Source organism: Athene cunicularia (genome assembly GCF_003259725.1).
Source record: "Athene cunicularia isolate RWA chromosome 23 unlocalized genomic scaffold, athCun1 chr23_part1, whole genome shotgun sequence".
Classification (NCBI taxonomy): Eukaryota; Metazoa; Chordata; class Aves; order Strigiformes; family Strigidae; genus Athene; species Athene cunicularia.
In genome coordinates, this window is record NW_020799130.1 from 3,283,803 (window position 1) to 3,295,112 (window position 11,310).

The 11,310-nt window shown below is 40.0% G+C and overlaps 1 protein-coding gene across 7 annotated transcripts in view; it reads left to right on the forward strand.

Moving 5' to 3' along the window:
* The window catches only part of SRRM1 (serine and arginine repetitive matrix 1), a 16,296-nt gene extending 5,209 nt beyond the window's left edge, over window positions 1–11,087 (forward strand). For 3 of the 7 annotated variants that reach the window (XM_026863186.1, XM_026863181.1, XM_026863187.1), the window contains exons 6-17: window positions 151–354; window positions 910–1,029; window positions 2,567–2,838; window positions 2,987–3,067; window positions 3,435–3,521; window positions 4,189–4,333; window positions 4,595–4,636; window positions 6,496–6,600; window positions 6,914–7,375; window positions 8,258–8,444; window positions 9,172–9,366; window positions 9,579–11,087. In XM_026863186.1, the coding sequence (XP_026718987.1) occupies window positions 151–354; window positions 910–1,029; window positions 2,567–2,838; window positions 2,987–3,067; window positions 3,435–3,521; window positions 4,189–4,333; window positions 4,595–4,636; window positions 6,496–6,600; window positions 6,914–7,375; window positions 8,258–8,444; window positions 9,172–9,366; window positions 9,579–9,683 (2,005 nt within the window). In that variant the 3' untranslated portion in view covers window positions 9,684–11,087. The remainder of the gene's footprint in view (window positions 1–150; window positions 355–909; window positions 1,030–2,566; window positions 2,839–2,986; window positions 3,068–3,434; window positions 3,522–4,188; window positions 4,334–4,594; window positions 4,637–6,495; window positions 6,601–6,913; window positions 7,376–8,257; window positions 8,445–9,171; window positions 9,367–9,578) is intronic. The other 4 variants (XM_026863182.1, XM_026863183.1, XM_026863184.1 and 1 more) reach the window with 4 other exon arrangements.
* Window positions 11,088–11,310: the final 223 nt, after the last annotated feature.

An 11,310-nucleotide genomic window follows, 5' to 3' on the forward strand; every position in this document is an offset into this window, starting at 1 on the left:
TTTTCGCAGTTTTGGAGCAGGATATCTTAACATCTCAGAGGATGGGCGGGAAGATGTTCATTGTAGGGGAATATCGTGGCAGCTTCTAAAATGTTACTCCAGGGGCTCTGGTTTGCATGTGCTTATAAATTAAGTCTTTATTTTTAACAGTGATATCCCAAAAGCTCCTAAACCTGAACCTCCTGTACCAGAGACTAAGGAAACTTCACCAGAACGTAATTCAAAGAAGGAGAGAGAAAAGGAAAAGGAGAAGACTCGTCAAAGATCCCCAACTCGGTCCAAGTCAAGGTCAAGATCTCGATCACGTTCTCCATCTCATTCTCGACCAAGAAGGCGTCATAGATCACGGTCAAGGTAGGACTTCAATTTGTCTTGATCGTGAAGGTTGGGAACAGAATGTTTTCTTCTGAAGGCGCCACTTAATGGAATGTTCTCAGTTAAAGTATTGATGTTTCTAGAGGTGTCGAGCTATGGATGTTTTAGGCTAAAGGAGAAAGATGCATTCAGTGGATAAACGTGTTCAGGAGCTGTTTTTTTCAGATCAGTTGGTGAGAAGATGCTCACGGTGACTAACACTGACCAGAGAAGAGACGGGGTACTTAATGCTCTTAAGTTGTTAGATAGTGGGAATTGTGTAGCCTTCTTTTAGGAGATAGGTTTGATGCTGAAGATGTACTAAATTTTTTTTTTACCCTTTTTTTTTTTGATTATTGTACTACTTAGTATAGAGGTGTAGGTGAACTTTAAAGCACTGATTGTGTCTGACACTTTGCATCATCATCTAAATACTACATTAATGTGATGCACTTGGAGAAAAGCAACTTTTTTACGCTCAGTGCCCTGAGGAGAAATTTCCTCAAATCCGAAAATTAGATAGCTGCTTTTCATTTGAATTTTTGATTATGACAGGTCTTACTCCCCTAGAAGGCGACCAAGCCCGAGACGACGGCCATCTCCCAGGAGAAGGAGCCCTCCAAGGCGAATGCCTCCCCCCCCCAGACACAGAAGAAGCAGATCCCCTGTGAGGCGGTAAGATTCCCTTTTCTGAGACAACTGAAAATGTGAAAATTTAAAAGTTGAAAGGAACATTAGTTGTGAGGAATGAGTGTTACCAGAATTAGCATGTTCATCTTATCTTAGTACTGTCAGGTGTATGATTTGAGTGATAGAAAACTGCGGTGTCCTATTTCATAAGTGTGTTGTGGGGGAACATAATAGTAGCTGTGAAACGATTTCTTTGGAGTTGAAATAGTGATGAGAATGCCACCTTTTTGAAAAGTGGCAATTTCAGAACTGTAACTTCTTCAAATGGCTCTGGAGAGTTCCCAGCATAGATTGACATGACATCTGGTATGACAATTTGCTTAAGTCTTAATACTTTTTTTTTTTTCCTGCCTGGGGAAAAAAATTGGAACAAGTAACTGGATTTTACTTGTTGGGAGTTTTTTAATTATGACATTCCTATCACGTAAAATGAAATGAAAATCAAAATTGAATTTTGACTTGAAATGTGTTTCTTCATGTTCTTTTACTTTAAAAAAATCTTCAAGGTCTGATCTCTGTTGTTCAAGGTTACATTTTTCACAGCTTAAGCAATTGTTCTAGTAGCAAAGCCCTGAGTTGCCTTGCAAAGAAAGTTACAGACTGTCAAAATAGACGTTTGTCTTCACAGGAAGAGAGTAAATTTCTATCCTCTTCATAGGAAGAGAATGAAAAGTGATGCTTCCTGTGTACAGCAGTTGTTCTTTTTTTAGGAAGGAACAGTTCTTCCTTTCTATGACAAGGTGATGACTATTCTTTTTTTTTTTTTTTTCCTGAGTTTGTAAATATGTTCATTTCACACAGTTACTGGGAAAACTGTGAAAAGTATCAAACCAGTATGTTGCAAGATGTACAAGAGCTCCCTTTCAGCAAATGTTTATCTCACTCAAGGTAGGGTTTCTTTTTTCCAGGTTCTCAGGAATTCTGCAGCCAAAGGTGGATTCTGCAGGTACACAATTGCAACAGAACTTGCCACAAATTTTGCCGCAGAATTCTAGAGGCCCTACCTTTTTAAAATTACAAAGTAAAGATGAAAGACTAAAACATGAGAATGGATAGATTGATTCTGAACTGTTAAGTTGTTAAGTTGTCTGAAATTTTTACCTCCTGGTATAAAAACTTTTTAGTGTACTCGCACACTAAACTCTTAGACAGATCTGTTCTGAAGGTCATTAAATCACATGTGCTAACATGGAGAATTCTCTTAACCATCCAAAAGTTAGAGACCCCAAACAAAACTAATTGCTCCCAGGAGAAAAGCTTAGTTGTAGTCTGTAGATTGACAGAAAGCAAGCAGAGGTAACACTAACAATTTTTTGCTCACTATGTAGTTTAAAAGTAACTGAAAGATTGGTTGTTATTTTCTTCTTCTACAAACCAAGTGTTGAAGGCTGTCCACCATGTTTTGGAAGTGCTGTTGTATGTGGCTCTATATATGTGCTTGCAAACAAATGCCATTCTGTGTTCATGCTCAAACATTTCTGAAACTGACTAGTCAGAATCTAATGTCGTCTTTGATTTACAGGAGAAGACGGTCATCAGCATCCTTATCTGGCAGTAGCTCTTCCTCCTCCTCCTCACGTTCCCGGTCACCACCAAAGAAACCACCTAAAAGAACTGTATCCAGTCCTCCTCGTAAAACACGTAGGCTCTCTCCTTCTGCCAGCCCTCCTAGGCGGAGGCACAGACCATCCCCACCAGCAAGTCCACCACCAAAACCACGCAGGTCTCCAACACCCCAGCAGTCGAACCGTGCAAGGAAGAGCCGTGGCTCTGTTTCTCCTAGCAGAACATCAGGTAATAAAATAAAAACGTCTATTCCAGCAGCTTTATCATTTTGTGCTTTTGTTTTCTCAAAGATGGTGTGTACAGTTTGTACGAGCGGAAAAGCATGCCAGAATGCCATGAATTCCAACTGAGCATATTATGTCACTTTGTCTTTTAGCACCCAAACATAAGAGTACTGAAAAAAGAGAATCTCCTTCGCCAGCCCCAAAACCAAGGAAAGCAGAACTGTCTGAATCGGGTATGGCTCTCACTTTTCAACACGGGTTTTGGGTGGGGTTTTTAGTCAGAGATGCAGGTCAATAAAAGGCAGTGGTAAAGTGCTGAACCTCCTTGATAGACTGGCACTGAAAGCAGGAGTTTTCAGAAGTGTAAAGATCACTCATACTGCCTCAAGCATTCCTATCCAAGCTTTCTTGGAAAAAAGCTCAGCCAAAGTGTATTCCAGCTTCAATGTTATCTGAAGATTTAAAAAACAAACAAACAAAACAAAACAACCAAGAAACCCCATGCTTGATCATCTACTCTAATACGACTTTGCTTCTGCCTGAATAAGGCGAATTTAGATCTTTGGTTTAAATATTCTGTCCATGTATGTACCTTTTCAGAAGAAGATAAAGGAGGTAAAATGGCTGCAGCAGACTCTGTTCAACAGAGGCGTCAGTACAGACGGCAAAATCAACAGTCTTCATCTGGTATGGGTGCCACAGATTTCCTAAAACTGGATTGTAGTTTACTGTCACAGGAAGTAGTTAATGTTAAGTTCAAATACTGATTAAAATTATTTGCTACGTATACTACAGTGCTATTGTGAACTTCATTATGAGTGGTAGATCTATAATTAAGTCACTTTAATTATTGCTCATGAAGAATAAAGTATCACTTTTAAAGGTTATGATACATCTCTTGTTAAGGGGTTGACATCTTTAGAAGTTGAACTTGTAAACTCGTAACATCACACACAAATATTGTTTGCTATGCATTACCTAAATGTGGTGTTGCAATAGGTTATTTCCTAATATTTTGGACTCTTGTATGCTTGAGATCAGTAAATTAACCTGGGTCTGGTATAGGGTTTTTTCCTCTTAATGTATTTATAAGTAACTGCAGTTCACTTTTTAAATTACCTGTCAGATTTTTGTGCACAGTTAGGTTGCTGCAAATATTTTTACCCAGCTCTGATGGATTTATTTATCACTTGAATTTTAACTAACGTTTTTAGTTGAACTGCTGTTAAATAGAGACTTCTTATTTTGTGGGAGAGGAGGATAGCAGTTTAAACTGCAGTATAACCCTATCGGGAACTGTGTTAACAGCATCATAAGAATAATTTTCCAGAGAGTGATTCTTCTACATTTATAGATTCTGGTTCTTCGTCATCATCTGAAGAGGAAAGACCTAAAAGATCCAATGTGAAGAACGGGGAAGTTGGTAGACGCCGACGCCACTCGCACTCACGCAGTCCATCACCATCTCCACGAAAAAGACAGAAGGAATCCTCCCCTCGGTAATTTCTTCTTAAGTTGAACATAACTGACATCTTTTTTTTTTTTTCTAACTAGTTCATGTTGTTTGTTTGCTATGCAACTGTCAGCAAATACACAACAGAATTGTCATGTCCAGTTTGCCCAATCTTGTTTCAAGATTGCATGCTCGTTATGCTCATTTGGTAAGAGTTACCCTGAACTTTATTTGAATATGTTCATTTTTGCCTCAAATACATGGCAGATAGATCTGTTTTGTTTTGTTTTTCCTCCACTGCTCTCAGGATGCAGATGGAAAAGAGGTGGCAATCGCCAGTGATGAAAAGGTTGGTTAGAAATTAATCTGTTAAGTAGGATTTACATCTAAAAAAATCGTTCAGGCTCTCATTTATTTTGTCATAAATAAATACTTGCCATCCTTTGGAATTGCAAACTTAAAAGTGAGGGGAATTCAGACTGATGTGTTCCTTAATGTGATGGATCTGGGACCATTTCACTGGCAAAAAAAAAAAAAAGAAACACCTGCTCTCTCTCCTTCACTGCTATTAATTCATGTAAACCTGCAACAGCTAATAACATTAATATTATTAGCATCTCACTGATGCCTGAAAGTAGCTGAATGCTTGTATTCTTCGGGGCGTTCCTTAATTCCTTATGCACTGATTGGAAAGGTGGGCGAGCGTTGCTGTGTATTCTTGCTGCTGTTGACATTCTGGCTAAAACCCTCCCGTATGCTCCAATAAGGGATTAAGATCTTGATGTTCTGGGTCACTGATAATTGGAATTTTTAGAGGTGTCATTCCTCAGTTCATTAGATATTTGAAACTACTACTAGTAGACTAGTAGTGAACACCTACTTATTTTCTCTTGTGCAGGCAGTATCGTTAACACTTGTGAAATTGTTTGCTCTGTGTCGATCTCAGAATATAGGAGGGTGCAGGAAGCTGGGTGCTTGATGGCTTCATTAATCTGATGTAATGACCCTTGTGATCAATCTGTAATTAAGAGCTAGAGCATAGTTGCAGCATACGTAATAATGTATGAGATTAAGTATGACTATACAAATGTAGACCATTCTAATTATGGATCTTGTCAAACAATTTTATGCAAAACAGATTAGAATTCAAAGATCTTTATCTGTTTTGCAACAGACTAAATTAATCTACTGCCTATTGTGTAAATACACATTTAATTAGGCAACCATGGCATTTGAAAGCTGGCATTGTTACAGATCATAAAACAATGTTGTCTTTTGGAACAAACTCTTACCAATAAAACGTGTAACCCATTGGCTTGGAGAACAACAGCCAACGTATTTGAAATCAAATCTCAGTTTATGTAGATGACCTGCTTTGCTTTTTTATTACTGTCATTTTTTCTTCTATCCAGTCATTTCATCTGAATTGCTTTACCAAAAAATAGGAGTGTTTTACCTCACAAAACACCAATCTTCCTCTCATTTAAAACTCGAGGAAGGTATGTGATTAAAATTGCCCCTCTCAGAAGTCTGTTGTAAACCTTGAAGAGCAGAAAATAGCTTGGTTTCTGTATAATTTTAATCCAGATAGCTGCAGTTTAGCAACAGCTGTGATTTTTCTCTCTATTTCAAGAAATAAGTCATTTTGGATTTCAGATTATAACTAAAAGCTGTGTTGAGGGGTACAGTTTCACACTGCTTAACCTGATCCAGGCCAGAGTGCTGCTGACCGCAGTTCTGGTCCTCCTGGCAGAGCTCAACGTTCCCAGTTCCTTGCCTTGGATCTAGCAATCGTGTCACTGCGTGATGACTGGGAGGTGGTTTTGTTGGATTAGTCTCCTGGTGGGTCAGTAACCTGGTCTGGCTCATTAGGTGATCACTAAGTTCAGTGCAAGGGACATGGAGGAAATGAGCTCTCGGGAGAAGAAAGTGGGAGAGAGTTGAGCTTCCTGTTTGGCTACAAGATGTGAATAGAGCAGGTTAAGCAGAATGTGAGATTGTCTCGTGACTGCTGTGGTGGGCTCTGGGGATTACAGTAAAATGATGAGTTGTCTCACTCGTGTTGTCTCACTCTTTAGGAAGACGAGTATTTTTTTCCCATTTTGAAATGCATGAACAAAATGATTTTTTGTGGTGACAGCAGAACAACAAAAAAAACCCCTCATGGCTCAATTGCAACTTTTCTGAGACATCCCTTTATCTCTTTAGTAGGAGGAGGAGAAGTCCATCGCCCCCCCCAGCGAGGCGGCGGCGCTCTCCTTCGCCTGCCCCTCCTCCCAGGCGGCGGCGGTCACCTTCCTTACCTCGGCGAAGGTAGGCTAGTGTATTTTTTGTATGAAGTGGTTGCTTTTGGTTTGTTGACTTCCAACTACGACATGTAAAAAGAAACACCTTGATACCAGTTCCTTGATTCACAGCTTACTGAGGGGAGTGCGGTTTTGCTCGTGAGATTTTGGTGTGGTGGGTGTGTGGCCCCAGTATCATTTGATTGCTGTGTCAAATACTGAATAACACCCATTCAGCTGATGGTCACTTTGGTGTTAAATGAAGTTTTAAAGCATTTTTAGAGGAGTTTTTTCCCTCCTTTGGGTGAATTGCAGGACACTTGTGACTGTTTTCTTTGTAGGTCTCCATCACCACCCCCGCGCAGACGCTCCCCTTCTCCACGGAGATACTCTCCGCCGATCCAGAGACGATATTCTCCTTCCCCACCACCGAAGAGAAGAACAGCTTCTCCTCCTCCCCCACCTAAACGAAGGGCATCCCCTTCTCCGCAGTCGAAGCGCAGAGTCTCCCACTCACCACCTCCAAAACAAAGGAGCTCGCCCACCGCCAAAAGGCGTTCGCCTTCGATATCTTCCAAGCACCGGAAGGGATCTCCTCCCAGTAGGTCCAATCGGGAAACACGTTCACCACCACAAAACAAAAGGCATTCACCTTCACCACGGCCTAGAGCTTCTCATACCTCTGCAAGCCCACCACCACCACGAAGGGGAGCTTCAGCTTCACCCCAGCGAAGACAGTCTCCGTCTCCAAGCACTAGACCCATCAGGAGGGTGTCGAGAACGCCAGAACCTAAGAAGACAAAGTAAAAAAATCCATCTTTGTTGGTGGGGGTTTTGTGAGGGGGATTTTGTTTCGTTTTACTGCAGTGGGTACAGGTAGGGAATCACATTAGAATGATTCTCGATTCTTGAGACTGCTCAAGTGTTGGTGGCTCTGTTTGGCTGCCGCCATCACAACATTGATTTTCAGAAGTTTATTAGATTGGAGGAATCTGTTAAAGTGCAACGCAGGGAGAAGCTTTAAAGAGGCTTTATGTAGAGTTTGTGGTGGGGTCTTATAAGAGCACAACAAAGCACTGGGACTGAGCAGGTGAAAAGAACTTTGAGAGAAGTTTTTTTACTACCTTTGTTTAAAGAAAAATCAGCTTTTATTTTAAAGCTAACTGTGGAGGGGAACCAACACTTTGCATTAGCTCATGAATCATTTCATAAGTGGTTATCCAAGATAAACTGCTAAAATTCCAAAGGTTTGGGTTTTTTTTAGTGCGATGCTGCTTTTCTGAGCAGTTAGTTAAAAGTACTGTGCTGGCTTGTTAATTTTTTCAGAAGGAAACTATAGCTGAGTGTAATGTCTTGCACTCTTTCTTCATTGGATAATAACACAGCATTGCTATTCTCTTGCCTTTTAATGTGTTTATAAATTAGTCATATCAGAAGAAAGGGAGCAATCCTTTCTGACCAACAGTAGCAGTATTGTTTAACAAGCTATCACGTTGCAATATCCTTTTGCATTACGGATCCACTGGCGGTATTAGATTGTTTTGCCTGTTGTAACATACGCCAGCAAAGTAACTAATCATTTTTTAAGTGGCAGCTGAAACAAGTTACAGCATATCTGTTCATCTGGCTTTTTTGTTAGTTTTTACTCTGTTGTTTTGACTCACTGTGGCTCTTCTGTTTTTCAGGGCTTCCACACCAAGTCCACGATCTGCAAGACGGGTGTCTTCATCACGGTCTGCATCAGGATCACCCGAGCCAGCACCGAAAAAACACCAAGGACCTCCCTCTCCCACTCGGTCTCGTTCTCCTTCTGCAAACTGGTCACCTGCAAAAAAGGCTAAAAGCCCAACTCAGAGCCCGTCACCTGCAAGGGTACTTGTTTGCTAGTAAAAACAATCCTACTTTGGGTTAGATGGCAAGTTATTTTCATTAAGTGTTAGCTGCTGAAAAGCTCTAAGCTTATTCACATGGGGAAAAATAAAAATCTTGGTAGTGATTTTTCACAGTTAAAAACTTCATAACGAATTTTTCACACTTAATATCTCTGAGTCTGAAAAAAAAAAAGTGCTAGTATATATAAATTTTAGCTTCTGGAAGAAGAAAAGACTTTCCCAGTTCATGAGTCTACAAAGTGAGGTGATCTCATTTATGCTTAGCAGTCTCACATGCAAACTCAGGCTGTTCCTAATGGGAAGAGAAGAGATTGTTTGGTGTCCTTATCTGTACTCCGAAGGTGTTTCCTAGGGACACTGCCACTCTTGGCCAGAGGAGTGTTTACGGAGTTAGGCTCCACCTGCAGCATTAATTTTAATGAAGAGGTTTGTGTGTCGCTGCTGTGACCAGCTTGGCGAGTTTGCGTGGTGGTGTGTTCTGTTCCGTTCTCAACAGGCCCAGCACAGCCAGGCGTTACAGTATCCGTCTTCCAGGATTACTTCTGTCAGTTGATGGGAATGTGATTTTCCCCCAGTTCTGACAGTGTTTGCTGAATTTCACATGTGGCTCGGTCCATTCAGATTGCCCAGGGTGGTTGTGGGTTTGTTTTTTAACATTTTGAAGCCTTAGGAATGAGCTGTAATATCTTTTGCATTTTTTGTTACAGAATTCAGATCAAGAAGGGGGTGGAAAGAAGAAGAAGAAAAAGAAGGATAAGAAGCATAAAAAGGATAAAAAGCACAAGAAACACAAAAAACATAAGAAGGAGAAGGCTGCGGCGGCTGCAGCAGCTGCTGCTGTGGCTGCAGCAGATACCACCTCAGCACAGGAAGACCAGGAAGCAGAGACAGAACCCAAGAAGGTAGGAATCTGGTACCTGGGCTTCACTTTTTAAAGAGTCCAATATAAGAACTTACAAATACACGTATATACATATACTCGGGATGCTCTAAACAGTTTCCTGAAATGCAGCTGAGTGCGTCGTCATTTTTACCTGATGCTTTGCAGTACTGGGAGGGCTGCGGCCTGCCTCAGCGTTCCGTGTTTGAAGAAATGCTTTCTCTTTCTTTGAAGGAGACAGAAAGTGAACCCGAAGACAACCTTGATGATCTAGAAAAGCACCTGCGAGAGAAGGCACTGAGGTCGATGAGGAAGGCGCAAGTGTCACCACCATCCTAGGCTGAATCCTTTGATATAATGTACATTTTATTTGGTTTGTACTCAGAATTCAATTTCAAATTGCTAAATGTGTTTGAGCTTTAGAATATAACATTTGTTGTAATAATTGCTAGGTTGAGGTTCACCATGTACAAAGGGCATGGATTTACATTACAAAAGGTGTCCACAGTGTACTAGTGACATTCTTTCATTGACAGTCAACATAATTTCATTTAGAGCGAGACTTTTTAGAAGCAGTAGGAATTTGTTTTGAAGGTTTTAAACATGACCGTCAATTCCCTAGTTTCTTTGAAATTCAACAAAGACTTTAGCATAATTTGTGAGGGTCTCATTTGACTTCTTTTGTATCCTCTTACATTATGCTACTAACCTTTGTGGTTTGTAAGCTTGCCCAGAAGTAAAACCACTGCAGAATTACTGAGGAAGTACATATATTTTAATGCTTTCTACTGTTGCCTGTATAGTCTCCATTAAAGCGAATCGAGAGTAGCAGTTTAGAATGGTACATAAATGAAAGCATGTTGTTTACCAGGACACTGTGGGTTTATATTGATGTAACATGTTGATTTGGAACACTGGAATTTCATTTGTATTTTTATGTTCTTTTTTTAAAGGGCAGTTTCCATGATCAGCAGTCCCAGAAAAAGAAAAAAAAAAAAAAAATTCCTTCAGTTACATAAATTTTGTTTGTGAGATGTCGTTGCCCCATTCATAAATCTTGTCTCGTTACGGTTCTTCTGAATGGTATAAGCAACTTTCAGAGATGTGGTCTTTGAAAGTTTGAGGAACCTGAACTTTGGATATTGTCATGTTTTCACTGTTTTTTGTTTTTGTTTTTTTAACTAAAGCTATATAAAGCTTGTGGATTAAACAAAATAAATTTCTAAATTTAAACAGATGTTGGCTATTTTTGTATGAACATTTACATTTGCTAATCAGCTTTCTTTTGTACAGGGTTAATGAATACACAGATACAAAATGTATTTGGTCCAGTAGGCTGGCTTCTGAAAAATTGGGGCTTTTGTTTTTAACTGTCCTGGGGTAGCAAAAATAGCCCTTTGTTAACTCAGTGATGCTCCTGTTGTGTCTGGGTCGGTGTTCTTGCAAAGCAAGAGTAAAACAGTCTACCTGGTCAGCACTCTGTCAGGATGGATCAGCTTAAAACAAACACACACAACATTTGCTGGTGAAAATTGCTTGTCTTAGCAAGTAAAACGTTTCGAGGTCCTGAAAAAAAAAAAAAAAAACCCAAACAAAAAAGAATGGCAGGTTTGCATTAACTTAGTTACAAGCTTTAGTCATGGAAACACTGGTTGGAATGCTCAGCTAAAGAATCCTGGTGGCTCGCTGCCTTTTTCATGATCATATTTGAAACTTGCTGGATTGCTGCTGTTGAATTTTTTTTTTAAAAAAATCAAGCGCTGTTTCTGAAATCAAGTCAATTCTGAAGTCTGAGGTTCCTCTGGAAGGAGGAATAGAACATGCTTTTGAAAATTTTTGTCCTGCATCTGAAGTAGATGTGATGTGCACAATTAAGTGTAGATATTCGATTAGTCTTTTGACTTGACATCGTGTAGGGGTTTTAAAATAAAACAGGTATTATGTAGATACTGGATGGAAGGGGATA